A 27380-nucleotide genomic window follows, 5' to 3' on the forward strand; every position below is an offset into this window, starting at 1 on the left:
ACTCAGCAATTTGTGCGAAGATCCCTGGGGACCCCGAAACTGAAAATGAGGCTGGCTAGAGTTTGGCAACTCAGCAGGCTAACAGGAGAGGACAAAAGAGTCAGAGAATGGACCATGGGATGCCTGAGGCACTTTCCGCTCTGGTCCAGACTGCAGATCAGTCAGGAGCAAGAACAGGACAGGTTCAAGTGAAAAACAAGCTTCAGCTTGGTACTATAAACAGCCCCAAGCAGCTCAGCAAATGCAAACTGTTTCCAAATGGAAAAGTTTATTCTGCAGACAACTGAGTTTACAGGACTTCTAGAAAGCCGAGGAGCCAATAGTTTCTCTGTAGAACATCTCCCATTTCCTGGTCACCAGTACTGAATTGACAAGAGGCAGTGAAAGAGACAGTGGGGCCGGGCTAGGATTTGGCTGAAGGGAGGGGCGGGCACTAGATGATGATGATTAGGTCAGAGTGGCAGGCAGAGGAAACACCTCCAAGAAGGAGTCAGAGCCGCCAGCCCGCTCTTATTGCACAGAGTCAAGGTAACTGGTGGGGTCTGAAGCTTCAGGGTCCCATTTCCTGAGCATCTACCACATCCCAGATACTTCACCAGGATCTCTTTTAATTTCCAATAGCCCCATGGGGTTAATATTATTCTCTCTTTACAGGTGAGGAGGGTGATAGTGAGGGGTCCCTCACCAGTTGTGATCATTCACTACTGGGGCCATTTAGGAAAGGTTCTTCTCACTCTGATTCCTTGAAGCCTTGAGAAAATCAAGAAAGTAATGAACATTGAGAAGAACTGGAAATGTTCCTGAGGCAGAGGGGTGAGTTACACAACCTCAGTGGTCTCCCCAAACTGGAGGAACCTGCAGTCCTTCAAGTCCTGGGGTCCCCAAGTTTAGGTACAGGACCCATCATTTTAACACTCGTGGGTAAATTTCTGCTACACAAAATACATGAAAGAGGAACTGCTCTGGTTGAAGTTGGGGTGGAAACTTGGAGTCCCACCCACTCAGCCCCTATCAGAACAGCTGCTGGGAGAACCCTTTGGCCTCGAAGGAACCCACTTTGAAAACCCACTCTTTTGGGCTCCTCCTCTGATGTGATATACATGGGGAGGACTCCCACTCTAAGAGAGGACTGTGGCCCCAGCCTCTATTTTGCCTTGAACTTTTCACATCTCTGTCTTTAGCCTATATCCTTCTCTGAGTTACAGACTGGCAGAATAGCCAACTACCTGCTAGATAGTCCCCTGATATCCCAATACTACCCCAAAATCAATGTGTCCCAAGCAAAACTCATCCCCCAACTGCCTCTGCCCAAGAGCATCCTGGTTAATATAATTTTCTACTCACTTACTCAAGCCAGAAACCTAAGGTTCATCTCTGACTCGTTCATCTCCTTCCCCCATCCCCTCTCACTCCCAAATCTAACTAGTCACGAGTCCAGTGTGGTGCACCATGGGAAGATCTCGTCTGGTCTGTCTCCTCCCCTCCATCTCCATCTAAACCCTGGTCCTCATCATCTTCTAATTCTCAAAGGCTCCTCACCGCCCTCCCCCCCCACATTTTCATTCTATAGCAATCAAAGAGCTTTGGAAAATGAAAATGTGATCCTATCAGTCCTCCTGTTAAAAACTTCTGATCACCTCTCATCACCCATGGGATCAAGCCCAACTTTACTGCAGCTTTTCACAACGTGAGCCCTACCTGACCTTCCAGCCTCAGGCCTCGCTGCCCCTCGCTGCTCACCTCCGCTCTAGACTGCGGGCTTTGTTCTGCTCAGTAGATGTTTTCTGTAAAAGGCCTGGGAGTAGATATATTAGGCTGTGGACCATCCATCTCAGCTGCAAACTGCTCAGCTCTGCCCAGGCAGTGCTAGAGCAGCCATACACAATTCATAAATCAGAGAACGAAGCCGTGTTCCCATAAACCCGCATTTATGGTCACTGATATTTACATTTTATACCATTTTCATGTGTCATGAAATCATCTTCTTTTGATTTTTTTTCTTGGACTGTTTAAAAATGTAAAACCTATTCTTAGGAAGACAGGCAGAGGGCTGCATCTGGCCTGCGGGCTGCGGTTCGCCCATCTCTGCTCTAGAGACACATGAATATTTGTGGTTCTGCAGAGTGCACGCTTTTATGCCCTCCTGCCTTGGTGCTACCTGGAATGCCTCTTTCTACTGTCCGCCTGGCATCTTTTTGAGGCCCATGGTGACGTCATTGCCACTATTTTGTGGGGTTTTTTTCGCGTGTGTGGCTTTTCGTAGGTGCCTCTCACAAAACTGGGCCTTTAAGGGCCTCAATTATAGCTCTTATCATGCTGTACAGAACTTACAGACTTGTGTCTATTCCTCTCTTTACTCACCTGTTCTTGAGACCAGATGGTGGTCTGCCTGCACTCATCTCTCTATGCTGTCACGTGGTAGTGCCACACAGACAATGCTTGTTAAATTACACACCATTGCCCACCTCTGACAGCCAGCTGGAGGCACAGCCAGACTAGAACTCAGATCCCCTGATACTACGTGGCATTAGTTAAAATTGTGTCTGGCCACAAACAACCCTAAATTCTGACTGGGCTGAGATAGGAATGGAATGTGCTATGTTGTAGGTTATTTATGAATTTAATTCATTGTTTGTTTTCTTTGGGATGATATACCCACCAATACAATTATGAGTTGGTAATTATTAGCTCAGAAATGATGCCATACATCACTGAGACTCGGATGCCACAAGGCTGAGCACAGGTGAAACGGGTCCTGCGCTGGTGACTCCCCGGGTCCACTCTCAGATGTCCCTGTCCTGCTCAAATTGCCCAGAGGCTTACCTCCGTGGACTGCCAGAGAACCAGGGAGCCCACTGGTGAGGCAGGGCAGACTCTCTCGCACAGAGCAGACCAGGGCAGGGCATGTGGGCCCTTGCTCTTGGCTTCCTGTTGGGTTGGCAGGTGGGAGGCACAGCAGGCATGAGGGAGGGAGGGAGGAGAGGTCTGGTTACTGATTCCTGGGGCTCCCTCCTCCTGCACTGGTTACTGATTCCTGGGGCTCCCTCCTGCACTGTAGGTTGGCAGTGGTCAGGCTCCTGAGTTCTGCTATGCAGCCCCTTTTCAATGGCTTTAGCACTCACTGCTCCCTCCCTGACCCTTTCCCTAGCCGAAGGTTGTCTCTGTTATTTAGTCCCTATGGATTCCTTTAATCCCACCCTTACCTCTGTCACTGGCCCCTTCCTAAGCCTTCAGTTAAGCCGTGCAGTATGCCTTCTGTCTCCTGCTAGCCCCCTAACTCAGCCCTGTCTTTGCCACTCTTTTGGACTGAATCTACAACCAGGAAACCATAGATTGGTCTTTAGTAGTTTTTCATTCCTTTAGAGCAGTGGCTCTCAATCAGGAGCAACTTTGCACACAGGAGACACTTGGCAATGTCTGTAGACGTTTTGGTTGTCACGACTGTGTGTATGTGTGTCCGGTGCCATTGGCATCAGGCATCTAGTAGGTAGAGGCCTGGGATGCTGCTCAGTATCCCACAGTGCACAGACAGTTCCCCACAACAGATTCTCCAGGCCACATGTCAACAGTGCTGAGGTTGAGAAATCCTGCGTGATGGAGTCACCGATGGAATTACTAAATGATTAGTGTAGACCAGTGATGGCGAACCTAGGACAGGCGTGTCAGAGGTGACACGCGAACTCATTTTTTTGGTTGATTTTTCTTTGTTAAATGGCATTTAAATATATAAATATAATAAATATCAAAACTCTTTGTTTTACTATGGTTGCAAATACCAAAAAATTTCTATATGTGACACGGCACCAGAGTTAAGTTAGGGTTTTTCAAAATGATGGCACGCCGAGCTCAAAGGTTCGCCGTCATTGGTGTATACCCTTTCACTACGTACACCCATCCTGGAAAGCGCTATAAAAAGAAGGTCCTGGGGAGAATCATTTGTTCCCACCATCAGCACACACCTCCGTATGTAAGCATGCTGGATCCTGGGGAACACGGCCGCCGGGTCCAAGTCACTGCTCCAACAAACCAGCGATGAGAGCTTGAGCCAGCCACGCACCCTCTCTGCAGCTCTCACCCCTCACCTATAAAGTGGTGCTGATGGCGGTCCCTACTTCACACAGCTGCTGTTAGGATGGAATGAAGCAATAAATGCCACAAGCCTGCAACTAGGAAGAAAGCCCTTTACAAACACTGATACACTCAAATGTGCAAACCCGTCCCAGGCTGTGTTGAGGGAGACAGAGAGAGGATAAGTCAGGGCCTACTTCTAAGAGGTTCATAAGTGAAACAGTTTTTTCAGATTTCAGGTTGCTCCCTGCTACAGACTTGTGAAATTCTTTTAGAGGTTGCATCTAACATTAAAAATTGGAAAAGACATTTTCAGGGTGCCTCACGTTGAGTCAGGGTAAATACCACTTAGTGACATTTTCCTTTTAGTTCTACAGATATAGTGTGTACTGGGTTGTGATGGAAAATTTATTTTTTTTTACAGTGGAGTGAGATTAACAAAATAAAGTTTAAAAGCTACCAGTCAAATAGAAAAGGCAAGACACCCAAAGTGCTATAAGTATAAGAGAAGGTCCTATGATTTTGCAGAAAACTTACAATAGCCTGCGAAGTCCAGCTTCGCCACTTACAGGCTGTGACGTGTGTGTGTGTGTGTGTGTGTGTGTGTGTGTGTGTGTGTGTGTGTGTTTTGGGCTGGTTACATAACCTCTCTGAGCCTCAGCTCCACCGGCTGAAAAATGGGAATTAAATACATACGTGTTTGGGGGAACTCTAAAAAGGCAATGCACACACAGTGCCTAACACAGGGCCTGGTGCACAGTAGGTGTGCAACCTACGTGTGCTCCTGACCTCCTAGCCTTCCGGTTTGGGTTCTCACTGCTCACTGTCTGGCATCAAACCTTAGCTGATGACCAAGACAAATGGACCCTGAGTAAACGGAAATATGAGAAACACCCAGCACCTATTTAATCCGATGAAATGACAACATTCATCTCTGCTTGTCTATTTTGGGAAACCCATGAGAAGGTCCGGACAGGCGCCTCACTCCTGCAAAGGTTTCTTGTTTACTTTGTAAATATTTCAAAGATGTCCTTCTACCCACGGCTGAGGCAAGGAGGGCGCTCACCAGAGGTTCACTTTTGAAGGGAACACTCTGCCTCTGGTGCTGCTTTTATCCCAGTTTCTAGCCAGAAAGCCTGGCTTGGGCAGGGCTCCGCTCTGCCAGTGCTGCCTCTGGGGTGGGCGGGGTGCTGCGCTGTGTGGCTCGAGTGGGGCCAGAAGGGACAGCTGCCCAGATCGCCACTTGGTATCAGTGGCTCCCTCTCAGCACAGGGCAGTGATTACAGTTCGCTTTCACTCTTCCCTCGGGCCCCTGGCATGGTCACCGTGTGCCCACTCCCTTCCTCAGTCCCTCACATCGAGACCCTCATCACCAGTCCTTCACTCAGTCCCTCACTGATTCCCTCAGTCCCTCACATCGAGACCCTCATCGCCAGTCCCTCACTCAGTCCCTCACTGATTCCCTCAGTCCCTCACATCGAGACCCTCATCGCCAGTCCCTCACTCAGTCCCTCACTGATTCCCTCATCCCTCATTCATCCCCTCACTCACTCCCTCCCTCACTCACAATGCAAGTCCACTCCTCTTTTTATTCCCCCGAGCCTCCTAAGGGCTGGATCCTTAATAGGTGCACAATCCAAGTTCATTATGGAATCAATTAGAACCAACATCAATTTGTAATTGGTAACAGTTAAAGGCTTAATGAGCAAGTTATGTAGCAAACCACTGGTGTTTAGCTCTGTAAATTGTGTGCACTGCGAATAAACTCAAGGTTGAAAGGAATGTCCTCCCATATGTCCCTTGCAGTTTGAATCTCCTTGGGTCCTAGAGAGCTCCCTGCTTTGGGGTTCACCCACTCCTCTCTATAGGTGGCTCTTGGGGTTGGAAATTCTCTATGACTGGAGTAGAAATCTGCTCCCTGCATTTTCCACCTGCCATTCCTGGTCTGATCTCTGGCCACTGACACCTCCTGAGAGATTTGAGCCTCTAAGCGACAGTGCTCCCTAAGTTATGCTGCCTACATGTGAAATGCATTGTGCTCTACGTCAAATGAGAGAGGGCTGACATGTGACTGTTCTCCCACTTTGCACTGGGATAGGCTAAGAGGGCGAACTCTAGATTTAAAAGGCAGTTCAGATGGCCTAGGGAAACTAGCTTAATTTCTCTGTGCTCCGTTTCCTTGTCCATAAAATGGGAATGGTGACATTTAATCCTCATCATTGCTCCCAGGGCAATGATGAGGATTAAATATGATGATGCTGATCAAGTGTCTAGCACGATATTGAGTGTTATGAGTAGCTTGGCCTGCAGTGGGGCGACTTGGCCTACACATTTGAGAAATGTCACTCCCTTGGGCCACAGACCGCAGAGGCAGATGTAGAGATGCAGTTATACAGATCTCCGTGTCTGCAATAAGAACAGGACCTCAGCCCTGGCCAGGTGGTTGGAATGTCGTCCTATATACTGAAAGGTTTGATCCTTGGTCAGGCACGTACAGGAGACAACCAATCAGCGTTCTCTCGCACATCGATGTTTCTCTTTCTCTGCCCCCCACCCCCACCCCCTTACCCTCTCTCACTAAAATCAATAAGCATATTCTCGGGTGAGGATTGGAAAAAAAAAAAAAAAAAAGAAAAGAACAGAGGAGAGTATGCCTTGAAGCCACATTACACACCAGACCCAGTTTGGGACAGGGTGAGCTTGCCCTTGGTATCACGTCTGCCGCCCACCGAGGACCCGTGGCCGCCCCGGCCTGCCTACCTTGGTACTGGGCGCTGAAGCCACGCTGTCGGTGGTTGCCGTCGGAGGTGAAGTGCAGCCGCAGCCAGTTCTTGCTGCTGATGACAGGGGCTGGGAGGCTGGCTCCGGTGAACCTGTGGGGACAGGAAGGTGGCAGGGTCAGGGACCACAGCTGGTTGGGACAGGGGAATAGGCATCCAGGAGTCTCCCCACTTCCCATGCCTGCTGGGGCCTCCGCCCAAGCCTGGAGCAAGAAGGGAGGGCTGTGCAGGCCCAGTGGCCTCCAGTAGACAGGGCCTGAGCTGCTGGAGGTGGCTCCTCCATGGGCCTTCCCACTGCCCGGTTTCCCTGAGATGTCCGAGGAGGGGGTGGGTCCTTTAGGTCTGGAGCAGAGGTCCAGCTCCCCAGCAGAGCACTAGCCTGCCCCCCAGGAGAGAAATCAAGCTCCCCCAGCATAGTACCCCCCTGCAGATGTCCACATCACCCCAGGAGAGACTCAGAACCCCCAGTGCAAGGTCAGCCCCATAGAGAGAACCAGTGTCCCCCTCCCCAGCAGTGGCTAGTGCCCATTCCCAGGCAGAGGTTCAGCTCCCCCTGGCAAGCCCCTGGGACCTGCAAGGGGTCAGGACAAAGGGCTGGGGACACCACTATAGACAGTGTGGCCCTTCACAGGTGTGAGAGCCCATTTTGGAGTCACTAATTAGGCCCTGGGTCTCCTCTGGCTCCTCTCCCTGTCCCTGCTGGCTCACCCTTCCTCCCTTAGGTTAGCCTCCTCAGGGTTCCAGCCAGTCCAGTTCAGTGGGCGGGACACCAGGATATCCCCCACTGTCACTGGTCACTGCCCTGGCCTCTTGACCAACTTCCATCCTGAACCAACTTCCAGCTCAATCAGATCTTTCCTCCTAGAGTTACTCAGAGCACAAGAACCTTCTGTGGCTCCCCAGTATCTACACAAGACTGGCCTTCCAAACCTTCCCCCCAGTCCTCTGCTTGAACTGGCCTCTGCTCCTTGCTGGCCTTCTCTACCACACTCAGCCTAAGAACTTGATACCCCTCCTCGCTCTGCTGACTCTCCTGCACCCTAGATATCCCCCCATCTTCTCTCCGCTATCTGACAGCCTGCAAGTGGCCAGGTGCCCAGTGTCTCCCTCAGTTCCTCCTGCGTACAAATCAGGCACGAGCCTCCTCACGCTTCTCCTTGGGCACAGTCACCCTCACTCCGTCTGCTCCCACTCCCCGACACTGCCTCCATCGCCTGAGCGCTCCATGAGCGCCTGTTCTAGTCTCTGCCTTTCTGCCAGGATATACCCCCTGCCACCCTCACTCCTGCACCACACGTCACCATGATGACTCTGGGAAGCGCTCAGATATCACAGCCCCAGGACAGCCTTTCCTCTTCTTCTTGGCTTTGATGCCACAGAGATTTTGGTTCAAATCCAGGTTTCACCACTAACTACCAATGTAACCTAAGACCAGATACTGAACCTTTCTGAGAATGAGAATAAGAACACCAGCCCCCAAAGAGTTTGTGGGAATAAATGAGAGACATTGTGGGTAAAGAACCTAGCCTAGTACCTGACATGTATTAGCTCAGTCAATATACTTTTCCTTGCCCCTCCTCTGTGATGCCAGTGTTATTCAAATTATAACTCATTTTAGGTGTGTGTCTCCCTCAGATAACTCCTCAAAGATGGCAGTGTAGTTCTGTGGCAAAGAGGGGTGGGCTGTGGCAGGATCAGCTGTGTGATCTTATAAAAGTTACTTAAGCTCTCTGTGACGTTCTCTATAAAACAAGGACAATAATAACCCTTCCCTCAAGGGCTTGCAAGGATTAAATGAGATAATACACAGAAAGACCTTAGCATGGTCCCTGGCAAACAGAGAGCTCTTGGTAAGTGGGAGCTGCTATTTTCTTCCACATCATTTTTATTCTTCATCTTTGTTACCAAGCACCTAACAGAATGGTTGGTACAAAGCAGGAGTGTCAGGATTCCAGCAGAAAATAGCTGGCAAGGTCATATGAGAATAATCTCAGGAGTTTAATGGATTCTTCACAAAGCAAATGATTCTTTCCAGAGCAAATGGAGAGAGGTGCATGGACCAAGATCTTCAGTCCAGACTGCAGCCAGTTTGTCCAAATTGCACCAGAAGGGAGCAAGGAATGAATACCTGGAACTCACTCTCCTCCCTCCCCTCCTCCAATCTCTTGCTGATGCTTCTGTTGATCTTGCCCAATTGGAAGCCAGGGGGCAAGGGAGCATACTGATAGGTAAGTCTTCCTGGGCATGGGACAGGAAGCATAAGGGAGGGGAGAGGATCTGGAGGAGCAAACAGAAGAGATCTAGCATGGTAGGTCTCCATTAATAGGTACTAAACAAAAGAACTAACCACAGAGCTCAATACCCTGCATCACTGAGTTTTTACTATAATGAAAATGCTGACATACACTAAACTCCAGGAATATAACCCATATTGTTATGGTAAGAGCTATTATAGAAACCAATTACTGTATTTCACCAGATCCCATTTAAAGTAGTTTATTACAGGCCGAGTCATTTAAGTTTTTTAAGGAGTCACAAATAGTATTGTGGGTTGTGTTTTTTTTTCTCCAGGCCAAATTCAATTCTATCTCAATGACAAAGCTTAGAGGCTATTTACATAAAGGAAGTAAAAAGAAGGAGAAATTACCTGAATAATTCAAAACCAAAAGCTGTTTATTGCAAAATGGGATGAAGGGGAGGGGGGTAGATGGGGGGTAATGGGGTCCCAAGAGCAGGATGGGAGCAATGATCAAGACTGTAACCAGAAGCCAGCCCTGGGATCTGCTTTAACCCCTAACTGTACAGCCTGGCAAAGCCCCAAGGGTCACCTCTCATCTTATGGATCCTGTTGTTAATTCCCAAGGCTTAACCTTGCAGGGTCCTAGGTTGCTCCTACCTCCTTGGATGTAAATGTTGCACATTTAAGAGCTTTCTTGGCATCTATCATAGAAAGGTGGGGAGAGGGGGTTGTGTGTGTGTGCCCTGGCTGGTGTTGCTCAGTGATTAGACCATCAGCCCAAGTACCAAAGGGTCCCAGGTTTGATTCTTGCTCAAGGGCATGTACCTGGGTTGCAGGTTGGATCTCTGGTCCCAGTTGGGGCATATGTTTCTCTTACTTTGATGTTCTGTCTCTCCCTCCTTCCTTGCTCCCCTCTCTCCCGCCCACTCTCTCTAAAAATCAGTGGAAAAAATATCCTCGGGTGAGGATTACCAACACACTCTGCTGTGGAGATGGTGTCATGCTTTATTCAAGCCCTCCCGTAAAAGTACTGATGCATGGAGCAACGGGATGACTCTCAAGAGCAGTATGCTGAGTGATAAGAGTATATGCTGTGCAATTCCATTTACATCCAGCTCTGGGAAAGACCAATCTACAGCGAGACAAAGCAGACTGTGGTGGCCAGAGCTGGGGTGTTACAGACGGCATTGCCTGGGAAAGAGTACAAGGGGCCTTCTGGGCAGTGGAAATGTTCTCTATCCTGAACAAGGTGGCAGTTACGTGCGATGTACACATGCCAAGGTGGCTGCAGAATAGGTGGAAGCTACCCTCACCTCCTCCCAATCAGTGCCAAACCAGATTTATGGCTAAATTATAAAGCAATCAACCTGAATAACCAACTGAAAGCTAGCTAAACTGAAGTACTATAACAAAGGATTTACAGAAGAAGCCATAAAGAGGCTGGTAAGAGGGTGGAGACACAGAAAAGGATGTGCCCCCCCCCCCCCCCACCCGCCCACACACACGGGTGGAGTGGCTGAGAAACCAGAGGAATATCTCAGCTGCAAAACTCCCTCCTACCAGGAGCGTGAGGCTCAGCCCCATGCAGGGCCCCCCAACCCAGAGCAGCAGAGACGGAGGGGCCCACAGTGCATCTGGTGGTGAAAACCAGGGGGATTCAGTCTGCCTGGGAGAGCAGAGAGTCTGCGAGAGACCCAGACATATTCCCAGCTCAAGCACTCCTACTGTTCCAGGACTCCTTGGAGAGTGCACTACCAGGTCCCCCAACTACTAGCGACACCACTCTGAGTGCTTGAGTCCTGCAGAGGGTACACTGGCTGCACCCAGCGGGGATCTTTGGTGTGTTCTTTCTCTGGAGAAGCTTTTGGAGGAAACTCAGTAAGTGCTTCCCCCTTCCTGTGAACATGGCCAGCCTGGGCCCACTCTACAATGTTCCCTCAGCAGACTCCAGGAAGACCAGGTAGCCTCCGATCTGCCCCCAGCTATAAACTGAAGGAAACTGACCCTTGCCCTGACCGGTTTGGCTCAGTGGATAGGACGTTGGCCTGCGGATTGAAGGGTCCCAGGTTCGATTCCGGTCAAGGGCATGTACCTTGGTTGCGGGCACATTCCCAGTAGGGAGTGTGCAGGAGGCAGCTGATCGATGTTTATCTCTCATCGATGTTTCTAACTCTCTATCCCTCTCCTTTCCTCTCTGTAAAAAATCAATAAAATATATATTTAGAAAAAGAAAAAAGAAACTGACCCTTGTACACAGATTGGCCCCTCCCATGCACACCCAGGCCCAGTAGATGCAGCCACAAACAGTGAACAGTATGGTAGTTCCAGACAGGTAACCCAAGGCTGGTTACACACAATTTATGACATCAACCTGTACCAGAACCCTGCCCAAGTGGACTCAGAACCAATACAACCAGTGGTGGCCTTCAGACTACACCAGAGCTTGACCCAACTAGCCACACAAGCAGCATACCCAAAGGGGGATTGTGGCAGGCACAGGACCCTGCTGGAAACAATTCCACTTCGGGGGCAGCCCTGCACAGAGACTCATACACGGGTGATCGAGGTTTATCCTTATAGTCAGCCAGCCTGAGGGTAAACCGCACCACAAAAGGGCCAACAACATTCTAGACTCAACTATAATAGGAAGGTGCACGAGAAACATTCCTGGAGCACCAAGCTCAGGTGATCTGGAAGATTGTGCTTCTGAACCCAACAAGACACCTACATCATAAAGCCATTATAACAAACTTGGGAGTCATAGCAGATCTACTTAATACACAGACACAAAATGGGGAGACAAAGAAATAGGCCCCAAATAAAAGAACAAGAGAAATCTCCCCAAAAAGAATTAAATGAAATGGAAGCAACCAAGATACCAGAGGCAGAGTTTAAAACAATGGTTATGAGGATGCTCAAAGAGCTTAGGGGAAGAATAGATGATCTCAGTGAGAACTTAAACAAAGACATAATAAGCATTAAAAAGGACATAGAACCATAAAAAAGGACCATTCAGAAATGAAGAATACACTAGGAGGAATCAACAGCAGACTAAATGAAGCAGAAGATAGAATCAGCAATTTATGGGATGCACACATTTGACAAATCTCTGAGAACTGTACAATGAAAATGGGTAATTTTAGTTTATGTATATTGTACCTTAACAGAGCTAAGTAAAAACAAATTAAAATTTTACTCTGAGTTTCCAATCCTCCGAGTAAAATACCTCACTATGGCTATGTGCCTTCTCTCTCCTGTCTCCCCATCTCTTCATCCTTTTATTCTTTATGACCAGCCACATGATCTCCTTGCTGTTCAAAACTGGCCAGGCCTGATCCTATCTCAGGGCCTCTGCACTTGACATTCCCTCTGTCTGCTACCTAGATCTTCTCTCAGACCTCCACCTGGCTCACTCCCTCACTTCCTTTGAGACTGATCAAATGCCACTTTTTCAGTAAAGCCTTCCTGGTATGACTCCCACCTGCCTGCCCTCCCTGAGTACACACACACACACACACACACACACACACCCCTCATTCTCCAGCCAAATAGAAGACCTTATGTGAACTGAAACACAGACTGCTTTTTTGTGCTTTTCTGCTTTTGCACTTTTTATGCCATTTCTCATTGTACCAGCTGGCTGCACAGGGAAGTTAGGTAAGTTGCTCAAGATCACATAGTTACTAACTGGCAGAGGTGGGATTCAAACCCAGGCCATCACACACAGAGCTTATGTACTCAGACATAATATGCAGGCATGAAGGAAGGCAGTGGAATAGTTGAGGCTGAATTCCATTTTGTTCCTGTTGTTCCCCTCCCTCCAGCATCCTCTTTCATTTTGATCCCTTTAGAATCATAATTAAAGGAGAGAAACACAAAGAGAGATTCTCCCTTTCAAACCTTTCTGTCCATATTAATTTCACTATGGGGGGCTTGGGGAATTCCAAGTTCACCCAGGAAATTGCTATTGCGGTACAACATAAAATGTATTTAAGCAATTACACTCCATTTTTTTTTTTCCTTTTTGGTAAATTGACTTCCGTTAAATGGGGCTTCATTAATGGAATCTGACTTGGGAGGATTAAAAAAAATCACTCCCTTTAATGCGTGTAGCTGATTATGGGAAAAGTGGCTTTGAGTTCCTCTGCAGAAAGCTCGAAGCTCTTTTCTTGGTAATAGGAGAGCTCAGAGCAGACTTTGTGGAAAGCATTTCTTAAGAAGCTTCCCCCACAATCAGGATGTTGGGGTGCTGAGAGCCACCCTCATAAGATGACAGTGACTCTGCAAGGGACCGAGGGGGAGGAGTGTTAGGAGATCTTGGTGTAAATCTCATCATTCCTGAAAACTGACATTCTCAGGAGAACATTCGTTCCTTCACATATTCACCAAGCATATACTGTATACAAGGCACTGTATTTGCCACTGGGTGCTACTCCCACTGTGGTTCCCTAGATATGGGGAGTCCCTGCTAGGCCTGTAACCTACAGGATTTAACTGCAATGTCCTGTTCTCTCTGCAGCCTCCACTCTCAGTCAATACAGCATTTGACTTCTGTGCTTCTAGAACAGGGGTGGGCAAACTTTTTGACTCGAGGGCCACAATGGGTTCTTAAACTGGAGCGGAGGGCTGGAACAAAAGCATGGATGGAGTGTTTGTGTGAACTAATATAAATTCAAAGTAAACATCATTACATAAAAGGGTACGGTCTTTTTTTTCTTTTAGTTTTATTCATTTCAAATGGGCCGAATCCGGCCCGTGGGCTGTAGTTTGCCCACGGCTGTTCTAGAACAGGGGTCACCAACCTATCGGACCTCACAGACCACCAGTGGAGTGCGGACCACCGGTTGGCAATCGCTGTCCTAGAATACCTCCGTGGGCTTTATGTCTTAACTAATTTATGTGCACCACTTGGATCTGATTCAGAGCTAAAGCATCTCTGTGTCCCGGGGCCAACCATAAACCAGCCCTCCATCTTCAAGGCTGGCTGGGAAGAATATGAAATACAGCAGGTAATCACCACCTTACCTTATCTCCACTCCCACGCTCTCTTTCCTTCCCACCTGCCCACTGCGCTTCTCCCTGAGAGATGGAAAGGACACGAGGATACAACTGGAAACCCTTCTAGAAATGTCCTGGCGAAGGTCCACTGGCTCTAGGATTAAGCCCAAACTTTTTCATGCCTTCCCTCTCCAATGACACCCTCTTTGACTCTAGCTACTTTCATGCCTCCATGCCTTGCATATGCTATTCCCTGTATACCTGGAATGCCCTTCTGTTGTCCCACCTGACTACCCAGGAAAAAAAATCACTCATCCCATGAACCTAACGAAGTGTCTCTTTTCTCCACCTCTCCCTTCTCCTGCTCCCACCAGAGGGGCAGTTCCCTCCATTGTGTCCCCTTTGCACCATGCACATGCCCCTGCCATTGTACTGGGCGCATCAAATCATGATCATCTTTTGACTTGTCCATCTCTCTGTCTAGAAGGCAAACTCCCTAAGAGCAGGGACAGATCTTCTTTCTCTTGGTATATTCACCAACACAACACAGTTCCTGACAGAACAAATCACTTCCACAGAACAGGGGTTGGCCAACTCTAGTGTGCTGGCTGTTTGTAAATAAAGTTTTATTAGATTACAACCATACTCATCCATTTACATATTGTCTGCTTTCACGCTACAATGCAGAGTTGAGTAGTTGTGACAGAAACTATAACCTACAAAACCAAAAGTATTTATTTTGCCCTTTATAGAAAGATTTTATTGACACCATAGAGGCCTTTCTGCTGATATAGTTGGTTGGTAAAAAAAAAAAAAAAAAAAATTACTTTTCTAAATAGTGAATAATAAGAAAATGCATAAGTAGCTTAAACATTTCCTTATAATATAAAATACTTGAACGTACATTTATTTGCCAATCCATTTAATGCAGGACCACGGCCTTTCCTTTAACTATGGGTTCATTCTCTGCATTGTCTATCTTGCATAAACTACTCCCATAATACATCATTCACCATTTCCAATTTTGCTATAGCTCATCCAATCAAATACTTATTGAGCACCTATGATGTGCCAGGCATTGTGCTAAGCACTGGGGACGTGGTAATGAACAAGACAGACTTGGTCCCTGTCCCAGTGGAACTGACTCAGTGGGTACAGCTGCCTCACTCACGCACACCTAATATTTAGGAAGCAATTCTTTCCAGAGCTTTCCCCTCATGGAGCCATTCCAAAGCATTCAATTTAGTTTCCATAGATGCAACTATATTTCCTTTCACACTCATATTTCATCAGTTTATGTGATGTTTAATTTAAATCACATAATTACAATAACAAGTATGACTGGCACGAGAGAGTTGGCAACAAACCCATCTGATTTCCAGAAAGAGCAAGACTCAGCTGGTGGGAGCAGGGAGTGCACAGACATTGAGGGTGGGGGTGGGAGACGGCCTGCAGGCAGCTGCGCTGACAGCACCACAGGCACGGTCAGGAAGATCTATCAAGGCCATGGGAGGGCCAGTTATGCCAGGAAGCTGCTTTGGTGGAGATGGTTAAGCATACACATACCTTTGAATGAATGAAAGAATTTAGGAATGAACAAACAGCATTCTCTTGCTTTCAATAGTGGGACACCTTTTCTAATTTGTGATCAGGAGAGAGGAAACCAGCTAGCCTTAAAATCTTATTTGAGAAGGCTTCAGAAGTCTCCTAGGTCTAATGCCCAGCTATGTATGAAGCCCAAATACAGCATTCTTGACAAAGAGTCGGTAAAGATGTTTTCAATACCTCCAGTGATCAAGAACTCACTTCCTTGCCAAATCCTCCCTGCCCACTTTGATCCACACCCGCACCTTTTCTAGCTACTGCCTGCTCATCCTTCAAGTGTCATGTTACAGCCAATGGCTCCAAGAAGTTGGCTTCTTTCATGTACCTCTGGACTCCTTGCCCTTTCCCTACCATAGTGCTCGGCTCACCAGCGGCAATTCAGGGGTCTGCCTCACCCACCAAATTGTGAATTCCCTGAAGACAGGAGCTGTTTCTTTCTTGTTCAGTTCTTTGCTTAGTATCTTGCAGAGTGCATGATACAAAGAAAGGGCACAGTAAATATCACTCACTAGAAGGAGGAACCCTTGAATGAATGAACACATAAATGAGATCTTGCTGGTGGAAGCAGACGGCATATATGGGGCAAAACAGGGGTCAGGTGAGCAGGTGAGCCTGGGGGCAGCAGGCAGGGCCTCGAAGGTCATGCTGGGTTTACCATGAAGACATGCTGCCCCAACCCCTTGGTCCCTCAGCCCTCGCTGTACTCCTCATTCATGTGGCAGCTGCTAGTATCTTTTGGGGGGACTCTTCTCATGTTGACATATCCCCAATACAGCACCGGTGGAGTTTGGTAATGAATGTGAGCAAATGTTTCTTCTTCCCCAGCAGCAACTCAATAAACTCAACAAATGATCAGGGCCCTTCCCTGTGCAGCTAATTGTCAGCTCCAGGGAACCCACACCAACTAACTACATCAGGTAAATGCGTTTCCCTTTGATGCACTGCACCCTGGAGGCATGCATGTGAGCCGGGGAGAGCTGAGGGGCAGGGATCCTGGCTGTGTTTGCTGTCAGGAGGGATGAGGATGTCATTACTGATGTCCTGGGGATGTTACACTGAGAAGTTCTGGGAGTGGCTTGGGGTGTCAGTTCCTTCCATTTCCAGCTCAGCTGCTCATTGGCAGGACTGCTGGGTGAGGCATTACCTGACTCTGTGAGAGGCTGTGCCCATGATGCTGAAATGAACAGAATGGGTTGGGTCTGGTGCCAGGTGCCACGCTCTGAGTGAAGAGGCTTGTGGTGGATCTCCTACAACCTTTCAAGGGGCTGCCCAACTCTCTCCTCTTCTGTCTCCAGGTCTCAATCAGGTACTTCCATTCTTTTCTGAGTGCTTGAAGCCTTAGAAGATCAGTCTCCCTCTGTCTCAACCCACAGCTCCTGAAACCCTGAGGGCACAGCTGATGGCACTGGGGGTTGGGGGAAGAATGAGCATGTGACCCGAGCTGGGCCAATCAGACTGTGCCCCCAGGAGATCTGCAAACACAGTGTCTGAGCATCATTTCTTCTACTTCTCCTTCATTCTTATACACTGTCCTGTGCCTTGTACATTCGTCCTCCGCCAGGTCCTCTCCAATCTGATTGGGACAGAATCTAAGAGCAATCTCAGCCCTGACCAGCTGCTGCGACCTCAGCTGCCCATTCGCTGCACCTAAGTCTCTGTTACTACAGATTAGAACTGAGATCCTACGTGGAGACCTAATGGTCCCCATGCCTGGAGACACTAGAGACTACCTCCTTCAGGCGTGGCCCAGGAATGGGGTGCAGGCCTCAGGAGCCTGGAGACCAAGGCAAGCTTACACTCCACACGGCCCCTCCCCTTCCTGGCTCAGGTTTCTGCCAAGGTAGAAAGGTCACCTGTCTGGTTCATTTCCTGTCTTGTTCCCCTACACAGAGGCAATAGGTTTAAAAAGGTCAAGGGTGAAGGGCCGGGCCTCTGGAATCTGACAGTCCTGCCTTTGAACCTGGGTTCCTGTTTACCAGCTGTGTAAAGGTGGGCCTGTGCCATAGCTCCTGAGTCTCGGTTTCCTCATCTGTGCAGAACAGCAGTGGTGGTGGATATAGCGTGTCCAGGACTGTGCCAGACACACAGTAGGTGCCTCACAGATGTGAACTCTTTGCCTCCCTTGCTTAGGTCTGAGAAGAAAGGTGTTACCATCTCATCGGCCGTAAACCCTATTCTCCAGAGCAGTGGTCGCCAACCTTTAGGACCTCACGGACCACCAGTGGTCCGCAGGCCACCGGTTGGTGACTGCTGCTCCATAGCATACAGGGATAAAGCAGACCAGGAGCAGGCTGGCCTAGATTCCACTGGGGAAGAAAGGGCAACTGTATCCCCTCTAGTGACAGAACAGAATGGGGGTGAAAGGACAGGGCACTCTGTGGCACCCAGAGTGGCCGGTACCCTTGGCAGCCACCTTCCCTTTGGCCTGGCCTCCACCAGCTCCTGCTTACTTAGCTGGCCATCTTCTGCCTGTTCACTGTCAGCATGACTCAGAGAAGGGACTTGCCCACTTCCTGGGAGGGTGGCAATGTATGCCTCGCAGAGGCCTCCGGGAATACATTTGGATACTACTTCTCACCCAGAGGAAATGCTTGGACATGACTTATCGAGGAGCCTCCCATGCCAGCCTTCGCTTGCCACTTGACTGCCATTGTGAGTTTGAGCATCATTGGTGCTCCCTCTCTCCCTCCAGAAAGCAGCCAGCCAGCCCCGCCTGAGTCTGGCAGCTCGGACCGAAATCCTGGCCGAAATCCCGATCCAATCAGTCTGGAATTGAGGAGAGATTATTGGCTGCCGTGGCCAGCCCATCGGAAGAGCAGGGCGGTGGCTGGGATGACTAGACCCAGGGACGTGGCTGCCACAGGCCGCCTTCTCAGCGCCCCATCTCTCTTGAGCTCTGTCTGCTGCCTCCCTTCTCTCCACTGCAAATGCTGGCTGCTCGAGGCTGGAGCCGTGCCCACCCTTAGGAGCTCCCTGATTCACCCTCTCTCTTCATTCTGAGAAGAGGACTTCTTTTCCTTGGTTCCAACTCAAAAAGGGTCACATGAGGCCTTTGCTTAGTATGGTTGGGAGATGTGCCGTGGGCATCTACTAGGACCCTGGGACTGGTTTGGGGACAGTTCTTCAAAAGAAGAAACATGCTCAAAAGATGGGAGGGGTCCTAAGCAGACAAAATCAAAGACGTCCGCTGTGGCTCAGAGAGGCAGGGACTTGGACTCTGTGATGCCAAGGGAGTGGCTTTGTCAAGGCCTCTGGGAAGCAGACAGGGCTCACTGTGGGGTCCTCTCCCCTCTGCTGGTCTTGCTCTAGATCTCCTCCCTTTTCGCTACATCTTGCCTGAGGAAAGCAGGCATGCCTGGCCCACCATGCTGATCCCCTTCTTGTGCTTGATCATCAACCCCCTTTCCTGTCCACTGGTCCATGGGGCTGGGTGCTGACACCTCCGCCAGCTCCTGTCAGCGCCTGTCCTTAGGAGTGGATGCAGGCTCCATGTACACCTCCACAGAGGCTGGTGTAGTGCTGTGGGCTGTCCAGGTCAGGCTACCTGCTGGACTCCGGGCATCCTGTGAACTGGGATCACCTGATCAGATCCATCTGGAATGAGCATCAGCCCAGATGAGAAAGTCTCGCCTGAATCCCTGCGGTGCAGAGATTCAGGCACAACATTCTCCTTCTGCCTGCCTTCTTCCTTGGCCTTGCTGCTTCCCGGTTTCCTCCTTTCCCTGACCCTGGCCAAGGCAGTCTCTAGACTCCCAGTTGGGGCTGAGCACATGGCCTCAGGAGTCAAACCAACCTGAACGTGAAGGCCTGTCTCCGCTTAACCTCTCTGTCTAGGCTTCCAAAGTTGATAAACTTAAAGCATTGGCATTATTTTTATTACAATAGCACAGTCACATCTGATTGAGTAGCAGTGCCTGGCCTGAGGTCAGAGCCAAGGAAGCCTACGTGTACGGTTTATGACCCTGCCTTCCCCACCAGTTTGGCTTCTAGGAAATTTCAGATTCCTTTCTCTAGTACCACCTTCCTTTCTAAGACCTGTCCATCCCTTAGAGACTGCTTCTCACAGGTCATCATAAATCAGCCACACTGCTCCAGGAACTCACAGTTATTTATTGTGGTGTCCGTGCACTTGTGTGTAAATGAGTGGTGAATGGGTGAGTGAATGAATGAATTGGTAAGCAAATGAGCGAATTAGCGACATAATGGGTTAGCCAGTGAGTGAAGAAGAGTGTGTGGCATTGAATAGATCATGCTCCCTGCCTCTTAATACAATAAACATCAGTGTAAATATTTCATCTCTATTAATACAAGCAGGGATTAAGATTAAGAATAGCACAGGAAAAGCTACAGACCACCAGTTAGACAAGAAAGATACTGTGTTTGCTTTCCATGGCTGCTTTAACAAATTACTACAAATTTTGTGGCTTGAAACAGCACAGATTTATTATCTTTCAATTCTGGGGCTCAGAAGTCCAAAATGAGTATCACTGGGCTAAGGTCAAAGTGTCAGCAGGGCTGTGGAGCCCTCTGGGAACTGTGGGGAAATATCCATTTGCTTGCCTTTCCCAGCATCTAAGCCAGTGGTTCTCAACCTTCTGGCCCTTTAAATACAGTTCCTCATGTTGTGACCCAACCATAAAATTATTTTCGTTGCTACTTCATAACTGTAATGTTGTTACTGTTATGAATCATAATGTAAATATCTGATATGCAGGATGGTCTTAGGCGACCCCTGTGAAAGGGTCATTTGACAACCAAAGGGGTCGCGACCCACAGGATGGGAACCGCTGGTCTAAGCAGACTCGTTTCTTGGCTTGTGGTCTTTTCATCTTCAAAGCCAGCAGGGCAACACCTTAAATCTCTTTCAGACTCTGTCCCTCTGCAACTGTCATCACATCTCCATCCTTAACACTGACACTCCTGATTCCTCTTACAGGGACCCATGAAAAGACATCAGGCCCACCTGGATAATCTAGGATAATCTCCCAGCTCAAAATCCTTAACATAAACCATCTGCAGAGTTCCTTTTTCTGTGCAAATTAACACTCACAGATGTTGGAGTCTTGGTGGAGTCATTCTTCCTGCCACAGATACCTTGCTCAGAGGGCCCGCATAACCACTGATTCCCAGCCCACAGGTGGAGGAGCCGCAGGAGGGGGTGGAGGAAGCATCAAAGCATTTATTACATTCCTGTCTGTGCCTGGTCCTTTTGCTCTTGCCGTTACTGTGGCCTGAGCACTGGGATTTTTTAAAGCTTCTCAGGTGGTTCCAGCATGCCCCCATATTTGAGAAACACTGCAAGATATGCCCAGAGTTTATGTTACTGTGATCGAAGTTTAAAATCTCCCGTGTGTCCTGAAGGAGAAGGGTCCAGAGCAGGCTGTCTCAACCCTGGGCGCACAATACTTTCAGCTGGGGAGATTTTTTAAAAAAAATCCTCACCAAGGATATGTTTTTATTGATTTTAGAGAGAAGAAAGAGAAAGAGAGAGAGAGACATTGACGTGAGAAACATTGATTGGTTGCTTCTCATACATGCCCTGACCCTGGATTAAATCCACAATCCAGGTATGTGCCCTGGCTGGGAATCGAACCTGCAACCTTTTGATGTATACAAGATGATGCTCCAACCAAATTAGCCACACTGGCCAGGGCTGAAGAGATTAAAAAAAAAACAAACCACCAAAACTTTCTATTTTGAAATGAGAATAGAGTTGCAAAATTAGCACAGAAATTTCCTGAATACCACTCAAGCAGCTTCCCCTAATATTAGCAACTTATATAACCATGGTTCATGTATCAAAACTAAGAAATCAACATTGCTACAGTACCACTAGCTCCACTGAAGACTTTATCCAGATCTGCCCACTCTGTCCATTACTTCCCTCTTGTTCCAGGACCCAGTCCAGCATTTCTCAGGATATTCAGTAACCACATCTACTGAGCCTCCTCCAATCTGTGCCCATTTCTCATGCTTTCATTGTTTTCTCAAGACCATGATGCTTTTGGAGAGTATTGGTCAAGTATTTTCTAGAATGTTCATTAACTTTGGTTTTGTCTAATATTTTCTCCTCATTAGACCAGGGTTTATGGATTTGGGGGGAGAATACCACAGAGGGGAGCTGCTCTTGTTAATGACATCATAGACAGGGAGGATGTGATATCAGCACGGCTTGATGTTCACTTGGATTACTTGGTACCTCCATTGTAAAGATAGAATCTTTTTCCATATTCTATTCATTAGAAGCAAGTCCCTAATCCAGCCCACACTGTAGGAGATGGGGAGTGTCAGGGGCTTCTATTATTTCAATGAGTTAATCCTTGCTTTTATCATCACTTCAAAGCTTTGCACAGAGAAGGATGTAATGAGCTAGACTTGCCCGGAATTACTCAGCCTAGTAAGTGGTGAAGCTAGAATTTGAACTTATGTCTGTCTGGCTCCAAAGGCCATGTTCTGATTTTCATTTCATTTTATCACCAAGTAAAGGGGAGCTCCCTCCCAGCTTGCCTAAGACAGTGTTTTTCAAACTAATTAAGGAGTCATGAGATCAGTCTGTGGGTTGTAGTTTAAATAACAAAATAAAATAGAGGAAGATTATAACAGAATAGAATAGAAAATGGAGGTTTCAAAAAACTTTTGTTTCTGTAAGGTCTGTGCTTAAAGACATTTATCTTTCAGAAGAAAAACAGCACCCCATCCCATTACACAGGGCTCCTATGAGGACTAAATGAACTGATATAGGCAAAGTGCTTAGAAGAGAGGCTGACACAAATTAGGCATTATGTAAATATTATTATTATGAGGTATGCATGTGCATAAATAAATGGGTCATGATGTAAAATGGATGGGGATGGCAGATGTTTTTGCAGTTTTATTGAGACACGGCTGCCCTCATTCATTACATATTGTTTACGGCTATTTTTGAGCTGTAATGGGCAGAGTTGAGTACTTGCAACGGAAACTGTGTGGCCTGTAAAGCCTAAACTATTTACTGCCTGGCCCTGCCTGGACGTCATCTCAAGGATATGAGACACTTCTTCCTGGGCCTGGTTGTCTTGTCCTGCCACTGCCCTGGCCGGCACTCCTGGCCATGCAGACCATGCCAGATGGTGTGACTGCTCTGCTCTTGGGTATGCAGAAGCTCAATACCCTCCTACCTGGACGGATGTCCACACTTTATCCACCTCACGGCTGTTCATAGTGGATGGCACTGATCAGGGCCCCAGCAGAAAACAGATGGCCACTCAAATTAGATGAATTCAAAGAGTGTTTAATAAAGAGGCTGTTTACAAAGGGAAGGGCAAGGTGTGGGAAAGACACAAGGGACAGCTAGTCCTTTGAGGCTAGTTAAAGCAGAGTTCCTGCCACCTCGACAGGTGGGGGCAAGGAGAGGGGGCAGCTCCTGAACCTGGAAGGGGTCTGTCATTTAGAGAGGATGCTTTAAGGAGAAGCCGAGGTGTTCGGTCCAGGGACTGAGAGCCAGCTCCAGCTGAGCCCCCTGGGAGGGAGCCAGGAGAGTAAATGCCTTTACCTCACCTCCTCCCTCCTTCATCTCCTGTTGGGATTTCCGCTGGCCAAACAAATGGAAGTCAGAGGACACAGGATCCATTGATGTGGTCCATATGGGTCAGAGAGCAGAGCGCAGAGGTAGGTAAGGGGCTCTGGAGGGGCAGACCTCAGACACCAGCACACACAGCACTGATCTAGAAAGCAGGGGGCAGTTACCCTCTGGAAGCTTCAGACAAAGGACCCTCGACCCCCGCTTTATCCCTCCATGTTAGGGATGTGACCCGAACAACCAAAGACTGCCATAGCTTTTACGCTTTTATATCTTTCCTTCCTAGATCTGGTGGGCCCAGATAGTTATCATGGGTTCATCTTGTGAGCCAACCTGTGGTCTCTTGGGAGAAAAAATTGGAGTGGAAAAAGCGACTTGGGCTGACAAATGTCCTCAGTAATTGTTCTCATGGCCAGGCCCCTCTCTGCTCTGCTTAGCCCAGACGTTCTCAGCTGACATCCGGTATCTCAGAGGCCCCCAAATCCAGCCACAGAACTATAGCATGTCAGCTGGAGGGCCTGTTCTGGCCAGTGCACCACACTGACTTTATAGATGAGAAATAAATAAGCTCACAGCAAGAAAGGGGGGCTTGGGTGGCCCTCGGCAGCACTGGGCTAGAATTCAAGACTGGGTCTCTCGTCGGTTTCCACCCTTCTTTCACACAAGATGGAAAATGAAGTCAATCTTGGAGCCCTTGGAATGGACTTGGCAAAAATTCTAAATGCAGTCTAGTCTTCGGCAAGTTTCTTTGTCAGGCTCACCTGGACCCTCGGCTCTCACAGGAGTAGTTAGTTTTCTATCAGAGGGAGGAAGCTAGGCCTGAGTCAGGCAAATGAGTCCAAATCCACACTCCCACCTATTCCCGGATATTTTACCTTAAACAGGTTAAGTTTTATGTTAATGAGGCTCAATTTTCTAGTCCCAGTCTAGCCGAGGTGTTCGGCTAGTCCTATCATCAACCACTGAGTTATATTAACTCCATGATCATTTAAGCAAGTACCCCTTGGTGACCAAAGGTCAACACTTGAACTTTTCTTTTTCTTCCAGCTGGAAGACTGGTGGGATATTTGCAACTGCTTTTACAAAAGGCCAGAGGCCCAACTTATTTGAATGTAGCTGTTAGACCTGGGCCTTCTAACCCCAAGAAGTGGGGAACCCTGAAATGAGTCCACCTGATATCCTAAGGATTAGATCTCAAATGCAATTAGCAAAACGTCAGGGTTCTCCTCCCTTCTGCCCTCCCCCCTCCCTCAAATCTCTTCAGAGGAAGAAGAATTTAGACTTACAGCCCAAGTGCTCAGGTTTTAAATCAGACAACTCTGTCCTGACAGGAAGCGAGTCAAAGCTGTCACGCCTGATTATTTTTAGAGTTACTACTAAACTCTTTGTGCAGTGTGAGCTGCCACTATTCAAAGCAAACAGAAAGGCTTCCCATTTTATCACGACAGCTCTGGGGCCATCCACCTCCTCGAGTTCCTTACCTCCAGCCTGTCTTTGGAAGGGATGAAGAGGCATTTTGTCAATGTTACGGCAAGGAAGGCAGATCCCATGGTTTGTTGCTGCAGCTGAGGAACCGAAGCTGAGCAAAGCTGATGCCTCCAGGAAGCCAGGGAGAAATAGTCCAGGGAAAGGCGCTACTAAATAGCTTTCTCCAGAAAAATTGTTATCTTTCATGAGAAGCCAAAAAATTGACCATTGTGTAGCCAACCAATGAGAGTCCCTCTATGCAAATGCCACGAGTGGCCAGTTTGTGGATGATGTCACAATCCCCTTCTACGACTTAATAATGTCACTACCACTGAAAAGGCCGGCCCTTGCCTGCAGCTCTTACAGAGAGGACAATTCACCACAAGCAGAGCACCTTCTAGATTGCTCCTGGAGTGTGGGGACAAAAGTCTCTGCTGTCCAAGTTACTGAATCCAGAAAAATATGATCTGATGAACATGGCAAAAGAAATACAGCTAAGGCCCAAGGTTAATGTCTCTTCTTACATCCATTTCTTATTGAATTACAGAAACAAGTTTAAGGAGCAGCAGCCAAATACCTTCCTTGGCTTTAAAGAGTTCTCTAGAAAGTGTTCGGAAAAATGGAAGTCCATCTCAAAGCACGAAAAGTCCAAATATGAAGCCCTGGCCAAGCTCGACAAAGCCCGATACCAGGAAGAGATGATGAATTATGTTGGCAAGAAGAAAAAGCGGAGAAAGCGGGACCCACTCGCGCCCAGGCGGCCTCCATCATCCTTCCTACTCTTCTGCCAAGACCACTATGCCCAGCTGAAGAGGGAGAATCCCACCTGGTCCGTCATACAGGTGGCTAAGGCCTCAGGGAAGCTGTGGTCTGCAAAATCGGACATGGAGAAGCAGCTGTACGAAGAGAGAGCGGCCATCCTGAGAGCTAAGTACTACGAGGAGCTGAAAGTCTACCGCGAGCAACGCATGGCCAGGAAGAATCTCAGACGGTCGGCGAGGAACCCGTGCAGAGGGTGCAGGCAGGCTAAGGCCGCTGCAGCTGGTGGCTCCCATTAGAAATAAAAGGCCATTCAACTGTACTGCCTGTCCCTGGTCTCATGTGTGGCGTTAGTGGCCGTGGCTGCCGCTTGGTGGATTTGAGTAGCGTGGTAGGGTTTGGAAACCGATCTGGGGAGGGGACAACTTTGAGAGAAGTGGTGACAGTGTCCAAAGGGATGTGTGTGGTCAGAACCTACAGGGCTTCATTTGGGCGGGGGTTGGGGGTGTGTGGGTCTCCGATCGGTACTAAGATCTAGGAGTCATGAAGGGAGGAGTCTCCAGTTCCAAGTGGTTATCCGGGGTGGAAGGCCCTGCTCAGGGTCACAGCCTTCCTCAAGGCCAGGTCTATGAACACTAGTCCTGCCAGCCTCCTCACCAGGAGGTCAGAAGCCTGGAGTGCAGGTGGGCCTTCGGGGACTGCGTTTCCCCACAATTCAGAACAGGTCCTGCAGCATAAACCACAGCACGGTAAGGCTTGGATGTCATTAGCGTCAGGATGAACCTCCAGTGGTGGTCCCTATCCTGGTTAGGATGAAGCTCGGGGCTGATTTTATGAAAACAGCTGCCTGCTTGTGCCCCAGGTCCTAGAAGTTGGAGAAAACCCTGTTGATATTTTGGAGGCACCCACCCATTTCTCTGTGGAGATAAGGATAGCATACAGAGAATAAAGATGTGCTGCCTTTATCACCATGTGGCATTCATTCCTTTTCCTCTTGCCTACTGGCAGCCTGTCTCAGCCCAACCAAAGTTTGATGAGATGGAATCCCCCTGGCCTCAGTGATTGGTTCAGTGATGACCATGTGACCCACATTGGTCCAATGAGAGTGGGTCTCAGGACTTGTGCAAGGAGTCCTAGGGGAGGAGGCAGGCCTGGGGGCTGATGACAATCATTTGGCTCATTGTCAGGCTGAACTTATCACTGAAGATGGCCTCACATTTCAGTTTTTCTTTAAGATGGTTTGACTTAGGTTTTCTGCCACTTAAAAGGAGTCAAAACAGGCAAATTTGTACCAGGAACTGTTCTGGGTTTGTCTGTACTGTAACTATTTTTCAGGCAACAATATACTGTGGGCAACATTTAATACCAATCAATATAGATTCAGATGGAATATTTTAAAATGGCTCTCAACTTCTTGACATCAAATAGACTGGGTCTAACTGCAAGCCTGCTTTTTTGTCACCAGGCTATGCATGCAACAGACCTCCCTAGTCCCACCTCCAACCCTTAGTCCCTGATGGACTTACACTTTATACTCTACTGTTTAAACTTTTACTTTCAAAAGTGAAAAATATGTATTTTTGAAAAGTCAGAACTGGGTGAACCTTGAGGAGGAGAGGTAATATGGTGTCATTGAGAAATTCAGGGTCTAAAATCAGGCAGGAATCCTGAATTATGTAGGACTCCCATGTGTCAGACCCTGTGCTGGGTGCCAGGAAGTCCAATAGGGATTACTGTTAGGTTCCTGCCCGGCAAGAATGTTCCTTCCGATAAGAATGGAGGACGTGGGGATAATCCACAGCACTGCGAGGCAGGATGAGGGAAGTGACGACTACACAACATGCTGGGGCAGGATGAGTACCACTCACCAAGGCAACCACCGAAGTCTTCCCGGAGGAAGCAGCTT

The 27380-nt window shown here is 48.3% G+C and overlaps 2 protein-coding genes across 2 annotated transcripts in view; one reads left to right on the top strand and one right to left on the bottom strand.

Moving 5' to 3' along the window:
* Positions 1–27380, bottom strand: part of LOC118675072 (CUB and sushi domain-containing protein 2-like) — a 347464-nt gene that overhangs the window by 53347 nt on the left and 266737 nt on the right. The window contains exon 6 of the mRNA XM_036347222.1: positions 6829–6941. Within this exon, the coding sequence (XP_036203115.1) occupies positions 6829–6941 (113 nt within the window). The remainder of the gene's footprint in view (positions 1–6828; positions 6942–27380) is intronic.
* Positions 25177–25773, top strand: HMGB4 (high mobility group box 4). Its single transcript, XM_036350721.1, has one exon. The coding sequence runs from the start codon at positions 25186–25188 to the stop codon at positions 25771–25773; it is 588 nt and encodes a 195-aa protein (XP_036206614.1). The 5' UTR covers positions 25177–25185.

This window comes from Myotis myotis, unplaced genomic scaffold (genome assembly GCF_014108235.1).
Source record: "Myotis myotis isolate mMyoMyo1 unplaced genomic scaffold, mMyoMyo1.p scaffold_m19_p_2, whole genome shotgun sequence".
Lineage (NCBI taxonomy): Eukaryota > Metazoa > Chordata > Mammalia > Chiroptera > Vespertilionidae > Myotis > Myotis myotis.

Coding starts and splice junctions, on each gene's coding strand:
- HMGB4 (XM_036350721.1), top strand. CDS start 25,186: ATGAACATGGCAAAAGAAATACAGCTAAGGCCCAAGGTTAATGTCTCT.